General features: G+C 37.3%; 1 protein-coding gene across 2 annotated transcripts in view; it reads right to left on the bottom strand.

Annotated features, from left to right (window-relative positions):
• The window catches only part of ca16b (carbonic anhydrase XVI b), a 135797-nt gene that overhangs the window by 22478 nt on the left and 94190 nt on the right, over positions 1 to 19129 (bottom strand). For both annotated transcript variants that reach the window (XM_052130884.1, XM_052130885.1), the window contains 7 exons: positions 18895 to 19052; positions 17366 to 17561; positions 7134 to 7318; positions 4885 to 4993; positions 4723 to 4772; positions 1950 to 2700; positions 479 to 617 (listed from right to left, as the gene is read on the bottom strand). In XM_052130884.1, coding sequence (XP_051986844.1) covers positions 479 to 617; positions 1950 to 2700; positions 4723 to 4772; positions 4885 to 4993; positions 7134 to 7318; positions 17366 to 17561; positions 18895 to 19052 — 1588 coding nt within the window. The remainder of the gene's footprint in view (positions 1 to 478; positions 618 to 1949; positions 2701 to 4722; positions 4773 to 4884; positions 4994 to 7133; positions 7319 to 17365; positions 17562 to 18894; positions 19053 to 19129) is intronic.

Here is a 19129-nt window from a genome sequence, read left to right as displayed (position 1 = left end):
CAGGACTGGGAGAGGGCGGGCAGATGGGGCCGGGATTCTCAAGAGAGCTGAGCCATGTTTATAAAGGCCAGAGAGAGAGAGCGAGAGAAAGTAGATGAGTAGAAAGAGGTTGATGAGGTGTGGATACAGGGGTCAGAGCGCCCTTAAACGCTTTTTAACAGCCACAACCGCAACAAGATATTAAGATGTGCTTGTTTCTGTTTTTGTTGTGTCAAACTGGGTAGCTCAGCCTGTAGAGAAATCTCACTGGTCAAAAATTCTGTTCTTCAAAGCATAATTTTGACTTGCCCCTCAGTTTGTAACAAAATAAAACCAAAAACGCACTGACAACGATCATTGTTGCGATTTTATAAAAACTGTCAAAAAAAATCCACTTTGCCTAGAAACACCCTTTACCTCCCATAAAATCACTTTAACACACAATGCTATTGTAGCTTATTGCATTATTTTAGACTGTGGTCCTTCAGCTCTGCCATACCTCCAGTAGACCAGGACAGCCAACAGCATAATCAGACAGAGGAGTGTGAGAGCAGAGACCACCATCAGAGGGATGATCCACTCCATCCTGCTGGATGAGGACACAGGGTTTCGGGTGACAGTGGAGATGCTGTTCCTCTCTGCATAATGGTCACAGAGACCAGAGAAGGGTAACAAAAATAACATTCATTTCTTCAAGTCAATTAATTTTTATGTGTATAGTACTTTTTACAACATGCAGCATTTCAATTAAATTATGCTGTAACAGAAAATTCTGCTGTAATGTCTTAAAGTCTGCATTTTGTGGTTGGACGCAAATGGAAATCATGCCTTTAAAATTACTGTCTTCAGGCTGCCAGTGAGCAATTGGTCTGGAACAATTGTATAAGAAATCTTTAAGTTAATCATCTTGAAATCTCTGACATTTGATTGCAGAATCTGGGAACAATTCGTGACATCGTGGAGTTTTTCTCTGAAACTCTATAGAAGACACAAGTGAGATTACGATGGTCTTTTCTCAGGAGAAAAATCTGAGAAGCAGGAGAATTTAGCAAGAGTCACAATCTTTCTTTCAATATAATCTCATTGCTTTCTAGGAGAAAAGACTGAGCTATTAAATAGACCTCATCTGTGATTTTTCTTTCCTAGGGGCATTTCTCAGAGAAGAGTGATTGCGTAAAGCTTTAAGCCTCGATCACACTACACTTCACACTCCATTCGCTTTGTTCCATTCAAAAGCATCCCAACGCACGAGACAGCAAACACAAGCTCATGCGAAGAAATTTCCCATTCCGCTGCGCACAAAAGTTCAGGTTTGATGAACTCTAAACTATGAATTGGCATGAAGAGAAGACGTGGGACCAATTGGAGATTGATATGTCACACACGGGACTCTTGGATCAATACAAATAATAGATATTTCAAAGCTGCATGCTTTTATTGTTGTAGTGAAGTGAGAAGATGACCGATAGTGGCTTTTGCTGATATCGATGTCTAAGGTGGTGGGAAATAGTTGGACACGATGTATGTGCTGACGGAGCATATTTCCATTTAGTTGCATTTTTTCTTCGCATCCCCTTGCTTCAATTTAAAATACAAAAATATGTATTGTAGTGAGGATAAAAATATGAATGCATATTGTCAATGATGAAAGACTTAGTCGGCATAGATTCTTGCTGATAACCAATCGTTCCAAAAGACAACTACTGGCACAGATTAATCTGTAAAACCTATACTGTATATCTAATCTATAAACCGATATATCTAATAAAACCCTCAAATTTTAACATTTTGAAACCATTATTAATTGTTATTGTGATGTATTATTTGTTATAACCAGAAGACTTCGCGCGTGACATCATATCCTGTCTGTCGCGGTGTCCGAAATAATGTTGCATGCTCAAATCCTATTGTGATTGCGGTTTCAGTTTGTGGGTCTTTTGTTCTGGGGAGGTTATTAGTAGCTCACCTACCAGTGGGAAAGTAGTATGGCCAGTGAGCCCTCTCCACATTGGTTAGTTCAGTGGATTTTGTTGAGCTGGCAGGAAGTTGCATGTCTGCAGTGTTGTTATCCTCCAACCATGTTGGTTTTGACGAATCCTCACCAGAAGTCTTTTCTGTGGCACTAGATACATGCACTTCCACTATCCTAGGCGACAATGTGGAGTTCTCATTGTTAACATCTGCCCTCTCTCGTCCTCTCTCCCTGTATGTTGAAGTTGGGAGGGGGGCTGTTGGTTTTTGGGGCACCATATTCTCCCGCTTTTTGTCCTTGACATCTTTATCCTTTTTTTTCTTTTCCTCTTCCCCCCGTTCCTCTTTTTCCTCCTCTTCCTCCTCCTCCTCCTTCTCCTCTCTTTCACTTCCTTCTTCCTCATTATTATTTGCTTCTGTGGTATCTTCAGCAGTGAGGATGTTGTTTTCAGAAGGGGCGGTTTTGGCAGTAGGAGTGACTGGGTGTTGGGTGGGTGTGGGGCCTGAGTTGGTAGAGTGGGTGGGCCAAAGCGAACCCGGGAGGGAGGAAATCACACTGCTGCTGAAACCCAGCCCAGCCAACAGAGTGCTGGTTACCACAGATGCTACAGTAGCTTGCCCGCCACTGGATGGAGGCCCCATTCCCGTTGCCATGGAGACAAAGGAAAAGGGGAGGCCAGTGGACGTCCAGGTGGAGGAGCCTGAGCTTATAGGGGCCATGTCTGCAGAGGAGGCTGGGGAAATGGTGGGCTAGAATTGGACAGGACAGGAAAAGAAAAAATAAACAACTATAATATCAGTAGTTGGGTGAATAACAAAAAACAGTCAAGAACATGTATTTTATGCTGAAATGAACATTTGCTTAATGAAAATAAGGCCTATGTTTAGAACCATTAAGATTTTTGTGATACAATTTTCATGATAATTAGGCACACCTCCCAGCACACACAATATTTGTAACGGTAATGGGAAAAATGTAAATCTCATTACTGTAAGAATATAAAATTAGTGATTGTTTGAAGATTAAGTATTTATATATCATGGTTGTATTTGTTGTTTTGCCTTTTATTTATGCTAATTTCTAAAAATAAATAATTAAAAAAACACTGTTTTTTAAGTGCAGAAGAGTAATACGATATGCGAGGACATGATGTACTTTATGTATCATAAATAAATAGTGTTACAATGCACAAACTATTAATGGTCCTAAAATATCCTTAAATGTCTTTATATATTGTGTCATTATCGTAATGAAAACTCCCATTTCTTATACTGTAATGCAAAAAAAGTATTAATATTAAATTGAAAAATATTTATATTTATTGTACAGCTTTTAAATTATGTGGATTTAAGCAGTACAACCCTATTTGACCAATGACGACTTCAGACGACTTTTCTAGGTGTTTGTGATAACTGGATACATGTTTTTAAAAATAATTTTGATTCAGACTGATTTGCAAATTAATCATTTAGACCAGTGGTGCTCACACGTCTATGGAATGAGGTCTACGGTTTCATAATATGATCATAGCAAGATCTACCATACAAAATATATGAATAGTTGGTAGTCAAATTTAACAATTATACCTCTTTTGATACCACAACAATACTTATTTTTTAATTATGTAAGCCTTGTTTCAAGTTCTCAAGTAAATATTCAAGACAATTCAACAGTTTTATTAAATAAGAACAAATAAATAAATTAATAAAAAATAAAAGCAGAAAATACAAAACAAATAAAAACAACAGAAAAAAAAATCTAATTAATAAAACAGTGCTTTTTAAAAAGCTTTAAAAAAAACTTGATAATAGCCTATCAAGTATTCAAGTAAACATTCAGAATTAAATGAAATGTACGTAACATCAAACTACTAGCTACTGGTCTCCACTGTTTGATATATTCCATTAACACTTCTTAATGCTACTAAATGTATCAAGCCAAGAGTAGTGAGTGGTTTATATGTTTTCTAGTTTGATTAATATTAGACATACTGAACATATCACATGTAACCTTAGGTTACATGTACACTTCAAGTCCAACATTTTGATACAAATCTGCTTTTTTCTCCATGGTTAACGTTCACTTTAGACATTACTGACTGTATTTACATTAATACCTCACCAAGACCAAGAAAGTGTATTTGACCATTTACAGCAGGCGGTACAATAACCACTCTTAGAGCAAAAGCACATGTAAAGTGCACACACAGGCCACCTATCTGTCAAACAGCATGCGGCTACAGTACCAAGGAAATAAAAATGTACATCTTACATTTTTGTTATATATATATATATATATATGCCTTTTCTCTCTCTATCCTCTTTCCCTTTTGAACTGTTATCGAGATCGATCAGAGGTTCTTTTGCGATCAGTGTTCGTTGTTTATGCCCAAAAGGGTTTTCTTAAAACCTTAAAGACCAGGACCCCCTGGTAGTCAAGAGCCCCTGGGCACTGGCCCCATTGGCCCAGTCGGTAATCCGTCCCTGACAATGTGCTTTAAAATAATCATTAAACTAATACCACAACGCACAAAGAAAATAATAATAAAATAAATAAATAATCATAATTAATTGTCCTACAATACAGCTACATTTTATTTATGCAGTATTTATTTTCCTATGTTATTTATTTTTGGTTCGATTTTGGGATCGTTCTGGACATGTGACCGAGACATGTTTTTGTGAGATTCACCCAGATATAAAATGAAATGGACAATTAATAAACATAAACACATCTGTTTCACAGAAGACTAGACCAATGCTATTGCCTACCATTCCAGTTTTTACAATCCTTGTTCCCTCGAATATCCTTGTGGTGTTTGCTTTAAGAAAATAAAATCAAGATTAATCAATGACCTGATGGATTTTCATGAATAATAGGACATTTCCAAGTGGTATAAGAAGAATGGACAGGCATTGGGTTATTTGACAAACCTCTGAATAATAGTGTTTGGCTGAAGTCACTGCGCTGGTCTCTCTGACACACAGCTTGCACTCTGAACAGATACAGGACATCTGGAGACACGAGTGAGATGACTGCCCTCTACAGGAGGCAAACAACACCATATATTTCATTAACACATTTATGAGTGAAATAGACATTGACACAAGAAGGGTTGTCTTGGCACTTTTCTGCATTTTACATGGGTTGGGCTTTGGTCACAGTGTAATGCTGTCTTTTTAGTTGTGTACTTGTGTACCCCCCAAAAAAAAAAACAAACAAACAAAAAACTCATTATAAAACATGGACAGACAGGATGTAAATTTGATGAAGTCGTATTTCCCAAAACCAAAATGTCAAAGCTAATTTGACATCTGACATTATTATTTGTATAAAATTACACTTATTTATTACAATGTCCTGTTCAATCATACGGCAATCCTCAATCCCCCAGAAATAGATGGGTGGGTTCATTTAAATTTCATATGCTTGATTCTCCAGCACAACCTGTGGCTGAGCTCAAAATTGAAATAAAAATGTAAATTTAGAATTGAAAAGATGAGGGAGTCATGATGGGCTGTAGAGTGAAAGGAAGCAATTGGACTTTAACCGTGGCAGTTACATCCCTCAATTGAATCCAAATCTAATTTGACCAAGCCAAAAATAGACTGACAGTGCTCATCACAAAAAGTTCACTCAACTTGGCGGACACTCTCTTGTAGTCATGGAGACAGTGTATGTAAGGCTGCCCCAATAAGGTAACTGACAGATATGGGTGTAAGTCATTCAATAGACTTGAGGGAAGAAAGACCAAATGCTGTCTAAATCCATCAAACCGATGACAGCAGTCCATCCATCAGACTTATGAGGAAATGTTGGAAACCAAGATAACGTCCACAAGGAACACTTTGTTATTTGTTTTTCGAAAACTCATAAAGGGATGCACTTTTTGCAGGGAGAGTTTTTGTGGTCTATGTACACATCAGATGGTCTCTCTGTTTTTACAGGAACTTGACAAGTAAAGTAGCAAACATTATACATTTAAAAATGTCTATATTTCCCCAAGTTTTGCAACATAATAAATACGTATGCAGCATAGCGAATCAATGTCAGTTTTAAAACAATGGACCAATCATAAGATGCTGAGGTTGGACAAGTATATTCAGCCAACTGAGTGTTTACAGTAGCAAATGTAACAATGTATAATGTCTTATTAATAACATAACAGATGGGTCAATGTGTGATCCTCATTTGGTTTTCGTCTGGATCTATTAAAGGGATGCTTCACCCAAAAAGGAAAATTCTCTTATCATTTACTGACTTTCACGAGTTTCTTTCTTCTGCTGAACGCTGCTGAATATTTTCACTCTGTAGGTCCTTTCAATGCAAGTGAATGGTGACCAGACCTTTGAAGCTCCAAAAAGCATATAAAGGCAGCATAAAAGTGACTCCAGTGGTTTAATATATATCTTCTGAAGTGATACAATCATTTTGAGTGAGAAACAGATCAATATTTTCAATCCTTTTTACTATAAATCTCCACTTTCACTTTCAGAACGTGAAAGTGGTGATTTATAGTAAAAAAAAAAGGTCTTGAATACTTATCTGTTTCTCACTCACACCTAACGTTTAATTTCTGTAGACATAGCTTTAGCCACTGGAGTTGTATGCATTAATTTTATGTTGCCTTGATGTGATTTTTGGAGCTTGAAAGGTCTGGTCACCATTCACTTGCATTGTATGGACCTAGAATGACAGAAATGCTTTAACTGTTTAAAAAAAAATTATGAGACCAAATTAGACACAAGGATTACATTTTTACATACTTGACACACATTCTAAACTCGATTTTAATAGATTTCTAAATTGTATCACCTCAGATCAACAACGCATGTTGTTTTTAGTAGAGGATTTGAATAATTGTATACACTTGTGTCACTTACATCAACAAGGGTCAGATACCATTAGATTGAAACCACACATTATGATGTATTTCCTTATAAATAACACTGTTTTATTTACTCACCAAAGCCAATTTTTACTAAGATCTGGAGCATTTTGAGTGTTAATGTCGACCCTGTGTGAGGACACATCCTGTATGTAACCCCCCCCACCCCCACTATCTGTGCTCAAATCACAGAAAACACAACCATGACTGTGGGATTGAGGCTTGGTTAAAACTTGTTAACCACTGTGCTCTTTTATGATTGCTCTGCTTGCCTTTTTGGACAGGGAACCTCACCATGCTGTGTTCACTGCTCTGTGTGAAGGTCTTCTCAAAAGGCATTTCATCTTTCACCCAGCTGTAGGAGACCAGGAAGCCCACAATAGGTGGGTGGTAGACCATTGACGGCCAATCCCAGGTAAACACAAGTGCCGTTTGGTTCAGTGGATGGACCTTCATGTTGTCAGGGACGCTACTACAGACTGAAATGGAAAAGAAGGCAGAAAAAAAAGAGGCAGACATATATGATGAGACGGATAATACCAAGAAATCCAAGTCTTCATTAGAGCTGGGAAGAAGGTAGAGTTGTTCTCATTTGATTAGGGATGTGTGACTGGAGATAAGCGGCCGGAATTACAGCTCTCCGGCAGTGGGAGCGGAGCCAGATCTCTGACGCACGGGTCCCTGGCTGCAGCCCGGAGGTGAAGCTAAATCTTTCATCGCTGTCTGACTCACCAAAGCGTTCTCACTAGAAACTGCTTCAAAGTGAAAAATAATACATGAGTTCATCTCAATCTGCCTCCAGGCTTTACAAACAGCCTTTTGGTGGGCACACGCATGCATGTCTGTGTATTACTATGGACACAGCAGGAAATATAAAGTGCCTGTGTAATACTGTGGTGCTCATTTAACAGGGGGCTCTTGACTCTGCCCTTCAAATATACCCTCGCAGCAAAGGTATTTGAGGAGCATTGAGTGTGATATGCACGACAGAACATTCTCACCATGATGCTTCAGTGGATATTGTTTTCATCTTCCTTGTTTAGGTGACTTCATTATTCCGTCAAAATGTATTATTTGCTTCTTCAGTCTAACACTAAAGTCAGGCAGAGCTTTATATATTTTGTCCATACAATGAAATTGAATGGTGACTGAGACTAACGTTCTGCCTAAAATCTCCTATTATGTTCCACAGAAGAATGAGAGCCATACTTGTACATACAGTGAAGACAATGAAAGCAAATAAAAGGGGTAACATGCATTTGAGAGTGAAACAGAAAAAAGGCCTGGCAATTGCTTTGAGTCCCCTGCTTAAACTAGCCTAAGCTGGTTGCAGGTCTTAGCTGGTTTAAGGTGGTCTCCCAGCATGATTGAGCTGGTGCTCATTTGGGAGACCAGCTAGGAACAGCTTAAGCTGTTACATTTACATTTATTCATTTGGCAGACGCTTATATCCAAAGCGACTTACAAAGGAGGAAAACATAAGCGAATCATCTTAAGGAGACAGTGGTACAAAAAGTGCCATACTACAAAGTTTTACTAGCATCAGAATAGCATTCAAAACAGATTTAAGTGCAACAAGAATTTAAATTTTAATTTATTTTAGTGACTGGTTAAGTGCTCTTGGAAAATATGTGTTTTTGAAGACAGAGAGAGAGTCAGCTTCACGGATGGAGTTGGGAAGGTCATTCCACGAACGTGGTATGATGAAACTGAGAGTCTGGGAAAGTGTTTTGGTGCCTCTTGTGTTGGTACAACAAGGCGACGTTCCTTAGCCGACCGCAGGCTTCTGGCAGGAGTATTTTTTCAGTTTTAAGTTGTTTTTTAGCAGGGCTAGAAAAAGGAGTCATTGAAAGTGATATGACTTTATGTTGTACAACTTGATGTGGAGTCTTTATTTCCATTCCATTTTAAATATGTGCATGGGCACTGCTTACGTAATGATATATCACACAAATTTTGTAATACTCAGCAGCCGCTTTTCCACTATCGGGCCAATGTGAGCCAGGGCTATATACTAGTCAGCTGTGGCCAACAGCCTCGAACTTCGAGCCGCGAGACCAAAATTGATCAGCATTCCCACCAACGGGCCAGTAGCCCTGCAGTTTTGCTCTAAAACCCGCCCTTAATATACCGCCCTGGTGCCAACATCAGACACCATTTTACAACCTAAAGGGAAGCTCAAGCTGAGGTATCATGTTGTCAGGTTATCTGGTATATCAAGTTTATATCATATGTAAACATTAGCTAGCTATCACGATAAGTTAACGTTGACAACTCACTGACTGTAACTGACATGATGTCCCAAGTGGTCTCTCCACTAACAGCGGGACGATGTCCCAGCACACCGTCCATGATCTTGAACCAAAGAAAGTTCTTTCTTTGGACACCAATTTGTCCATTGTGCATTTTACCGGATATACACTGTGCCTGCAAATAAATTGGTTTTGCCCAAATCTGTAACTTTGTGCACTGGACAAACAACCTGTCAAGTTCTGCGAAACTCTGCCTTTGACTTTGACCACGCCTCAGTGCTCAGCTGGCCTTGTTTGGCCCAAGCGTATTTAGTGGGCCAATAGCCATTAGCCGTAGGCCCTGAGGAGGCACAATGAAGCCTTGGAAGTGACAGTGGGAACGCATCTGGCCCTGGCACGCACAAGCACGCCCTAATTTAGCCCGATAGTGGAAACACAGCGATTGGTTGCACTATGAAAAGATTAACAGCAAATGGATTCAAAGTTCAAATTGTTTAAACTTGAGTGTTGCGTTACAATGCTTGAAGTATGCACAAAGCGACAATGGAGCTAACTCTGCAGCTTTTTGCTTTGCTCCGTAGATTTCAATCTATTGGGAACACTGACGCAAAACCAGTCTGATCTCATGAAATTTACGTGACCATGGCAAAATGTTTGCAAACCAAAATTACATGATATTACATATTTGGCTGCAGTTTCCCAGTGAAATGTCCAGCGAGGGGCACCAAAAAACAAGTGAAATTATCTTATCAGACGAGGTTTGGAAGGTGAATTTTAGATTTAGGTTTTAATGCGTAAAAACACAATTCCATAACCTAAAACTTTAGCCTAAACCTAACCAAAAGTGTCCTAAAAACAAATGAGAGATGAACAAAACAGACATCCTTACCCTTAACTTACACCTAAATCTAACCGATAGTGTTTTAAAAGCAAATTTGACATGAAAAGAGCTTTATTTTTAAGTAACCACGTCATTTTGTGTCACTTCTAACCCTCTTATCAGGTTAGTTACCGCGGAAATGAATCACATTGGAAGAAGTGTGTAAATTTAGGTGTTTCTGTACAGAGGTGGACTGGGAAGAGAAACTGGCCCAGAATTTTACATAGAATCTGGCCCAAAAGTTGTTAAGGAGATCGCTGTCCTTTTCTGCATATCGCTGCCCCCTTCGGCATATCGCCGTGCCATTTTTTGTGGCCTGTTCTGCATAACACGACGGCTCATTTCAGCTAATTTCGGCCCATTCGGCCTGTTTCACGGCCGGCCCAACGGCCTGCACGGTTGTCCAGATGGCCAGTCTGCCCCTGATCGGTCCCAAAGTGCGTTTGCCCACCGGGAAAATGCGCGGTATGCCAGATTACCAATCCAGCCCTGGTTCTGTAATACAAATGTTAAAACGTATCGTTTTTCAAATGTTGCGTTAAAAAAAGTTTTTTGCTATAATAACATAGCAGTGTGTGAGTAATAGTGTGAAAATTATGTTTATAAAGTCATGATCAGCTATTGTACTCCTGATTTGTGTGACAGTGAATAAAACACTGATTGTTTTTTATGCCTCTAGTGTTAATTTTACTAGATAACTGCAGTGAAACATAGAAAGCGGCACGCTAAAGTCCGCTTGCAAAAATGTAGTTGTAGTAATGTTCAGTCTATGAAAAAAGGTTGTGCGAAACACGTGAAAGTGACAACAGTATTGCAGTTTTCCTTCAACTTCAGGCATTTTTAGCACTGTAAAATTCTAGAAAGTAAAGTCTCGATAAAAATGTTTTCACACTCAATAATTTTTTTCATTTGTCAACTAACAATATACTGTACAACAACGTACATGCATCACAGGAGATTTTACGTTTTTTTTTTTTCTGAACAGTATCATTTCCACCACATTTCAAATACTGTGCTTTTTTTAACAGAATTCCAAAGTGGAAATGATGTGATGGAAATTACATTTTTAAAGTTTTTGAAATAAAATGTCCACCTCCTTTGTCTTGTTAAGGCTAATTTTATGGCTAACATTTTAGATATCCTAAATACACAATTAAAAAATATTATTAAATTACATCCAATAAAAATACTCTTCTCACAAGTTATATTAACCTTGAAATGTATTTGTTTTCTTCAAACATCACATGTTCCACTTGTTGACTTGGTTAACAAATAAATACAAATTTTGTACAACTTAACTTTTTCTAAAACTTAGGGGCAAAATTGTCTGGTATGGTACATTTTGAGAATTTGATGGAAATCATTTTTACACAATACATATTACATATTATGTTTATTTTACTGTTTGTTTAGATTACCATAGTTATAAACATGTTATAAGTTGCAAACATGTTATAAGTTGTTAACAATGGATATCCACAGTTTAATATTGAATGTCAGGGTCTGGGACAGGCTAAAACAGAAAAATGTATACATAAAAGTAATTTGTGGCAAAAAACAATATTCCAAGGAGTCCAAGAAAAAGTTTAAATCAGTTTAAATTAATGTGACATGAAATTGCATGAAGTTACTCAAAACTCAAACTGTATATGGTTTACATTTTAAGTCATGTATGCTTTTTATTATATAGATAGTGAAAACTTGTGTGGAGAGAGGGGAGGAATAAAATTGTGTGAAGTTGCAGGCCAGATTCAAACCTCCATCATCTGTGTGAGCACCATGGCTCAACATACTTGAAGTAAAAGCACTAACGGCTGCACCACAGCTCCATCTTCATGTTTTCTTTTTCTTTTTTTTTAAACCAGAGTATCAGTAAAAGTATTTTTAATTATGACCGTGGAACTATTGAAAAGACAAACACTCATAATTGCTCGATTGACGTCACTTATCACACAAATCATTGGGTGGGACGTGTTTTTATCAAGCTGGGCGGACCGCATAAGTGGCGCTTGATAAGGTTATTATGCTGAAAGCCTGTGCTATTTATGTGTGTATCAGCATTAGCGACCTGTCAACAAGCTTGTGATAAACATGTCTGTGAAGCGAGAGGCAGATCCAGAGAAACACAAGATGTGAAACGAGGACGAGGGGGTGAATTGAAAAAGGGCATCTGCTGTGGAAACCGGCCTCGAGAGCTCTGTTAGCACGGGTGACTCAGCGAGAGCCCATTATTTTCATCAGTTCAATCATCAGCATGCTAATGACTGCCACCATTACTGTCCGACAGAGATAACACACATGCTGATGATTCAAATTGACTCTATTCTCAAGGCAGTTCTTTGGGTTATGTAGTCTACAAACTAAGATGTCAGCAATGGGTACAGAGAAACAGCAGTGCTGTGTGCTAAATAGGATTATACAGTTGTGGCCAAAAATATTGGCACCCTTGGTAAATATGAGCAAAGAAGGCTGTGAAAAAAAATCTGCATTGTTTATCCTTTTGATCTTCATTAAAAAATTACAAAAATCGAACCTTTAATTGAAGTAAACAATTGAAACAGGGGAAATATCTCATGATTAAATAAATATCTTTCTCTAAAACGCATTGGCCATGATTACTGGCACCTTTTTATTCAATACTTTTTGCAACCTCCCTTTGGCAAGATAACAGCTCTGAGTCTTCTCTTATAATGCATAATGAGGTTGGAGAACACCTGGCAAGGGATTTGAGACCATTCCTCCATACAGAATATCTCCAGATCCTTCAAATTCCAAGGTCCACACTTGTGGACTCTCCTCTTCCCACAAATTTGATATGGGGTTCAGGGACTGGTATGGCCATAGCAGAACCTTGATTCTGTTGTCAGTAAAGCAAAATTATGTTGATTTTGATATTTGTTTTGGATCATTGTCCTGCTGGAAGACCCAATCATGGCATATTATAAGCTTTCTGGCAGAGGCAGCCAGGTTTTGATTTTTTATCTGTTGGTATTCGATAGAGTCCATGATGCCATGTATCCAATCAAGATGTTCAGGAGCTCTGGCATAAAAACAGCCCACAACATTAAAGATCCAGCACCACATTTAACAGTGGGCATTGGGTACTTCATCTCTGTGTGCGCCAAACCCATCTCTGGTGTTTGCTGCCAAAAAGCTCTTTTTTGTTTCATCTGACCATAGAACCCATTCCCATTTGAAGTTCCAGTAGTGTCTGGCAAACTGAAGATGCTTGAGTGTGTTGTTGGATGAGAGCAGAGGCTTTTTTCCTTCCCAAACAACTTGAGGTGATGTAAGTGATGTCTTATATTTATTTTTTTTTTATTTTAGACTTTTTGACCCCGAGACCCAACTAATTTCTGCAATTCTCCAGCTGAGATTCTTTGGCCACTTGAACCATCTGTGTGTGGAGACAATATAGACACATGTCCTCTTCCAGGCCGATTTGTGACATCTCCAGTCGATTGGAACTTGTTAATTATTGCCCTGATGGTGGAAATGGGCATTTTCAATGCTTTGGCTATTTTCTTATAGCCACTTCTCATTTTGTGAAGCTCATCTACCTTTTGCTGCACATCAGAAATATATTCTTTAGTCTAACACACTGTGATTGATGATTAAGTGAATTTGGCCTGTGTGTTACCTCATATTTATGCCCCTGTGAAACAGGATGTAACAGCTGAACAATTTCATGTTCCAAGTCACCCAGGTGCACTGAAAATGTTTAAATATGAATGGGAATTTACTTCAGATATATTTTATTCATTAGAATTTCTAGGGGTTTAATAATTGTGGCCAACGTGTTTTGGAGAAAAATATTTACTAATGAGATATTTTTCCTCTTTCAATTTTTTGTACTTATTTTTCACAGCCTTGCTCATTTTAACTAAGGGTGCTAATATTTTTGGCCACCACTGTATGTTATAAACCATGGTTCACAACTGATTTTGCTTCAACTCCCAGATTGCACTTTGGACATCCATTGGAAAAGTGTTTGCTACCTAGTTTGGTTTTCTGTGTCATTTTTTACTACTGTCATGTCCATTTTAGCTAAATAATATATTTGTTATTTTCTGCACCACTATAGTAGGCCTACGCATATTTTGGAATATTTGGAAAACATACTTGTAAAGCTACTGCACAACTTTACTCATGATTATTATTTGTTCTGCATGTGTTATGGGTATATTAAGTTGATTTAAAGGTTAGACTTATTGGCCAGTATTCATGACAGATCTCATTATTCTTTTATATTGTGTCAGTATCTACAGTAAATGTTCACGTTAGATGATATGCCATGTCTGTTATGATCAACGGTCTATTTACTGTCTGTTTGTTAGTTTGCATCAAGTCAGACATGTTATGCTTTATTCATATTAACTCCATAATTAATGTAACATCAGTATTATTTTGATCTTTTACTTGCAGTCACACATAAACCAAACATAAAAGCTCCCTTTACCCACTACCTACAGTATATGCAAAACATTTTCAGTAATGATATTGAATCTTTGTACTGTGGTGTGTTCTTGTGTTCCGCACAGTGATCACACATTTAATTCTTATAAAAAATTTTTTTTTGAATGGTGCAAATTGTCCCTTCATTTGCATTTGTGTCTTAAGCATATTTGGGGAAATACTTATGAATTGTTCTAAAATAATGACAGAATTTCAGACTTCATCACTATATTTTAAGCCTATTATTTGGATCGATTAACAGGCCTATCTAATCCATTGATAAAAGTGGCATTCATTTGTTAAGTCATAATAAAGTAACACATAGAATTAAAAGCTAAAAAGTTATGAATGAAATTTCAGTTTGCAATTTCCTATGTTACATATATGACACTTTATTGTACTTCAGTTCTTGCACACCCTGTTTTCTCGTGGCACTCCCAGAGCCTTGATTCTTGCTATGCCACTAAGTGGTGCCCAACAAACTCGACACAACCAATTAAGCAAAAATTTGCTAAATAATAATGAATGACAAGTACAAAAAAATCACATGTGCAAAAGTTAAAACTTAAGTTACACAATACTAAAAGGAATTGACTCACTCAAGCCATTTAAATAGCATATGACAATATGACTTTCTTATGTGGAACACAAAAGGAGTTATTTTAATGAATATCCCAGTCCGTCTATTCAATACAATGGCAGTGGATAGTGGCTCACTTTAAAGCTTAAAAAGGACACAAAAGTATCATAAAAGAAGTACAAGCAACTCATGTGTCATTTTATTTCCATGTCTTTTGAAAGCATATAATAGGTATTGGTGAGAAACAACCCAGAATTTAAGTTATTTCAGCAAAAATATTGATGTCTGTTGCATGTTCATGAGCTCTATGACAGAACCTAGCTCAAATGTTTGGAACGATATGAGGGTGAGTAAATTATGACAGAATTTACATTTTATAGATTACTATCCCATTTGTTTTGTCTATTTTTGCTCCATCAATGAAACAACGAAGCCAAAGCAGTATCAACCGTTGCATGTCACTGGTTATGGTGAGAAATAACTTTCAGTTATTTAAGTCAATTTTTTAAAACTCAATTTAAGATTTCAGTTAAAATCTTGAAATCCATAGTACGTTCATGAGCTAGTGCTAGTATTCCATGTAGTGTCATGCGTATTCAAACGAGAACACGCGTCGTTTAGCACTAGAAACAACGTTCTTAAAATGAAAAATCTTAAAATCTCCTTTTGTGTTTTACATTAAATATAATGTTGTAAGGGTTTGGACCAACATGAAGGTGAGTAAATTATGACAGTATTTAAATTTTTTGTTTTTGGTGAACTATTCCTTTAACTTGTTTTTAGAACTGTTGTATAGAAGCAATTTCACACTTTGTGCACACAATAGTGCTGTTGTACTGAATATCTGCCCAGCTGTGATTCGATTAATATCATAAACGTACATTTTAGACACAACATGGCAAGTTACTTTGTCTATTTTTGCTCTACTGATGAGAATAGTTTTAAACAAAGCCAAAGCAGGATCAACTGTTGCATATTGCTGAGCAATGCACAGATTGAATCCCTGTCAGGAATGTCACAAACATAGACAAGCAAAGTGATACAAACAGTGCTGTTAACTAAATATCATCACTTTTGGAGCACAACTTGACTAGTCAGATGCTCAGATCAACTAGAACTAGAACTAGAACTAACTGTTCTATAATGTTTTATTTATTTACAGGATAAAGCCAATAATTGCTCATGGTTTTGTTCATGGTTTAAGAGGATGAGGGCAACCTGTCTGTGTTGGCATCTGCCTAATTTGGCTAGCTTGATGAAGTTGTGCCAAAATACTGTAGAGTTTGATTGTATACACAGCTTTTGGGCTGTCAACAACAAAAGATATGGGAAGATATTGCAACCCACAAGTTGAGAACACTGTAATATAAGGATATGTCAGGATGGTGAAAAAAAAAATGAAACGGAAACAGAGAAAATATAAAAAAGAAAAGAAAAACTATTATTGCAGTGTTCTCACAGCTCATTTTGCTTGCTTCAAAAAAATGCCAGAATTGCTATTTGGCCACACTGTGTTCATTGGTATGGGTTTATTTTTAGAGAGAATATTAATGATGATTATTCCGCCTTTCGGCTGTGTTGCATCACTCTCGACTTCACCACGACCAATAGCAATCAATGCCCTCAGCTGGGGAGGAAAACAACGCTATCATTAACGCACAGAGTACACATTCCCCTAGTTACTGGGCTCGGCTCAGAGAGCTGTGCTAGTGTAGTCACTGCATTAATAAATCCTATTTATTCGGTTCTGTCTCAAGAGCAATGAATATCCCCAAAACAACCAGCTTTGCACTTTATGCATGAGATGAATGAGAAGAAGCCCAAACAAGACGTCAAGGAAGAAAAACGGAACTATTGTTGTACCTACTGGACTTTTATCACATTCACTGTGGTAAATACACTGATAGTGCATTTATAAAGGAATAGTTTATTTTATTTATAAAAAATAAATTGTAACTCCAAACATGAAAAAGAGATGCTTGGCAAAATGTTAAGCTCAGTCTTCATTTAATTTTATTGTATAGAAAAAAGATGCAATGAAGGTGAATAGTAACTTTTGTGTTACAAGGGGGAAAAAAGTCACATAGGTTCAGAACAACATGAGGGTGAGTAAATGATAACAGAATGTTAACTTTTGAGTGTACTAATCCTTTAAAATGCTGTCTAGGTAGGCAGCTAACTAGGTTTTGGAACAGAGCGTTGTTTAAATGGTACACCAAACTTTTATTTCATAAGATCAATTTAAATATATATTTTTATTATATGGTTCCTATAATAAAATGTACGAAGCTTTAAACTTTTTGCTCTCTATTTTAGTATGGTTTTGTTACATATATTTTTAAGATGAAAGCAGTCATACCTCGGTTGGTTTCTGTGTCTGCAGCACTGGCCATATTGTCCGTCATGATGTCGGGAAGCCATGCATCTATCACAGCTGATTTGAATATCTTCCTGCTATCGAGATCTTGAGTGGGCCGATGGTTATTCCTAAGGTAATCCACAGACTTCACATGATCCTGCTGCTCTGTGGTGAAGATGGAGTAGAATGCCTCCAACTACAGAAATTGAGACACGAAGAACAACAATATTAAAACTGAAGAAGCAAAATGTATACTAAATCATTGTTTTGAGATTGCATTGCTGTTTTAACATATGTTATTAAAAGGATAGAACTAAAAATGAAAGTTCTCTCATCATTTACTCATCCTCATATCATCCCAGATGTGTATGACTTTCTTTCTTCTGCTAAACACAAATTAAGACTTTTAAAAAATATCTCAGCTCTTTAGGTCTTTTCAATGCAAGTAAATGGTGGCCAGAAATCAGAAGGTCCAAAAAGCAGATAAAAGTAGCATAAATGTAATCCATACGACTCCAGTGGATAAATCCAAATCTTCAAAAGCGGTATGATAGGTGTGGGTAAGAAATATATCGATATTTAAGTCCTTTTCTACTATAAATCTCCACTTCACATGTGGCGCCTGTTTAGTTTCAGTGTCACATCTGAAAGTGAAAGTGGAGATTTAGAGAACAAAAGGACTTAAATATTGATCTGTTTCTCACCCACACCTATCATGTTGCTTTTGAAGATATGTATTGAAAAACTAGGGTCTTATGGATTACTTTTGTGCTGCTTTTATCAGCTTTTTGGACCTTCAGATTTCTGGCCACTATTCACTTTCATTGAACGAGCTGAGATATTCTTCTAAAAATCTTTGTTTATGATCTGCAGAAGAAAGTAAGTCATGCACATCTAGGAAGGCATGAGGGTGAGTCAATGATGAGAGAATTAGAATTTTTTGGGGGGAGCTATCTCTTTAAATCTCAATGCTGATGTAACTTTTTCGATGAAAAAATTATTCGTATCCCATTTTAAAATGCAGAGTCAGCTAAAATAATCCATTTGTAGGTTGATTTCACCTAAAAGTGTAATTATTTGTTAATTTGATATGATAAAACAATGCTGTTTTGCTAACTGTTTTTTAAAAACACCAAAAAAGAAAACCGGAATACCAAAAAATTCATTGTACAGTAGAAGAGCTGGAATACTAGTACTTATGGAATGTGGCATAAAGTGTGTAAAGAAAAATGGTTATATAAATCTGTTTCATATATCTTATGCACTGCCTCATTTGCAGGAACATTTGAGCACACAACAGATGAGTCACATCACTTTTGTGTGTGTGTGTGTGTGTGTGTGTGTGTGTGTGTGTGTGTGTGTGTGTGTGTATGAGTGTGCATGTGTGCAGATGGTATGAATCTGAAACAGAGGAATGAACATGCCAATTTCAAGCATAGTGCACACAGCTGGAGGTGATGTTCATACATGATCACATGAATGTTGACGTGCATGCATGCATGATTATGTGGGCGTGTTTGTATGCTAACCTGGTGGTAGGACAGGTAAACAGGCTGACTGAAGATGATCCACTCGACTACCTTACTGCAAGGTGGTGTCGTGAGGGAACCAGTGTAACGGTAGTAACTATCCAAGGATGATGGCAGTAGATCTCTCAGTATAAACGGACCAAGGCTTGTCTCCTTCTCTGTTCAACAGATGACACAGTACAGTCATGTAAATGAAGTCCTATAAGGTCAAACATAAATTTGTTGGATGTTACAT

Source organism: Xyrauchen texanus, chromosome 7, assembly GCF_025860055.1.
Source record: "Xyrauchen texanus isolate HMW12.3.18 chromosome 7, RBS_HiC_50CHRs, whole genome shotgun sequence".
NCBI classification, from domain to species: domain Eukaryota; kingdom Metazoa; phylum Chordata; class Actinopteri; order Cypriniformes; family Catostomidae; genus Xyrauchen; species Xyrauchen texanus.
This window is presented reverse-complemented; position numbering and strand designations above follow the sequence as displayed.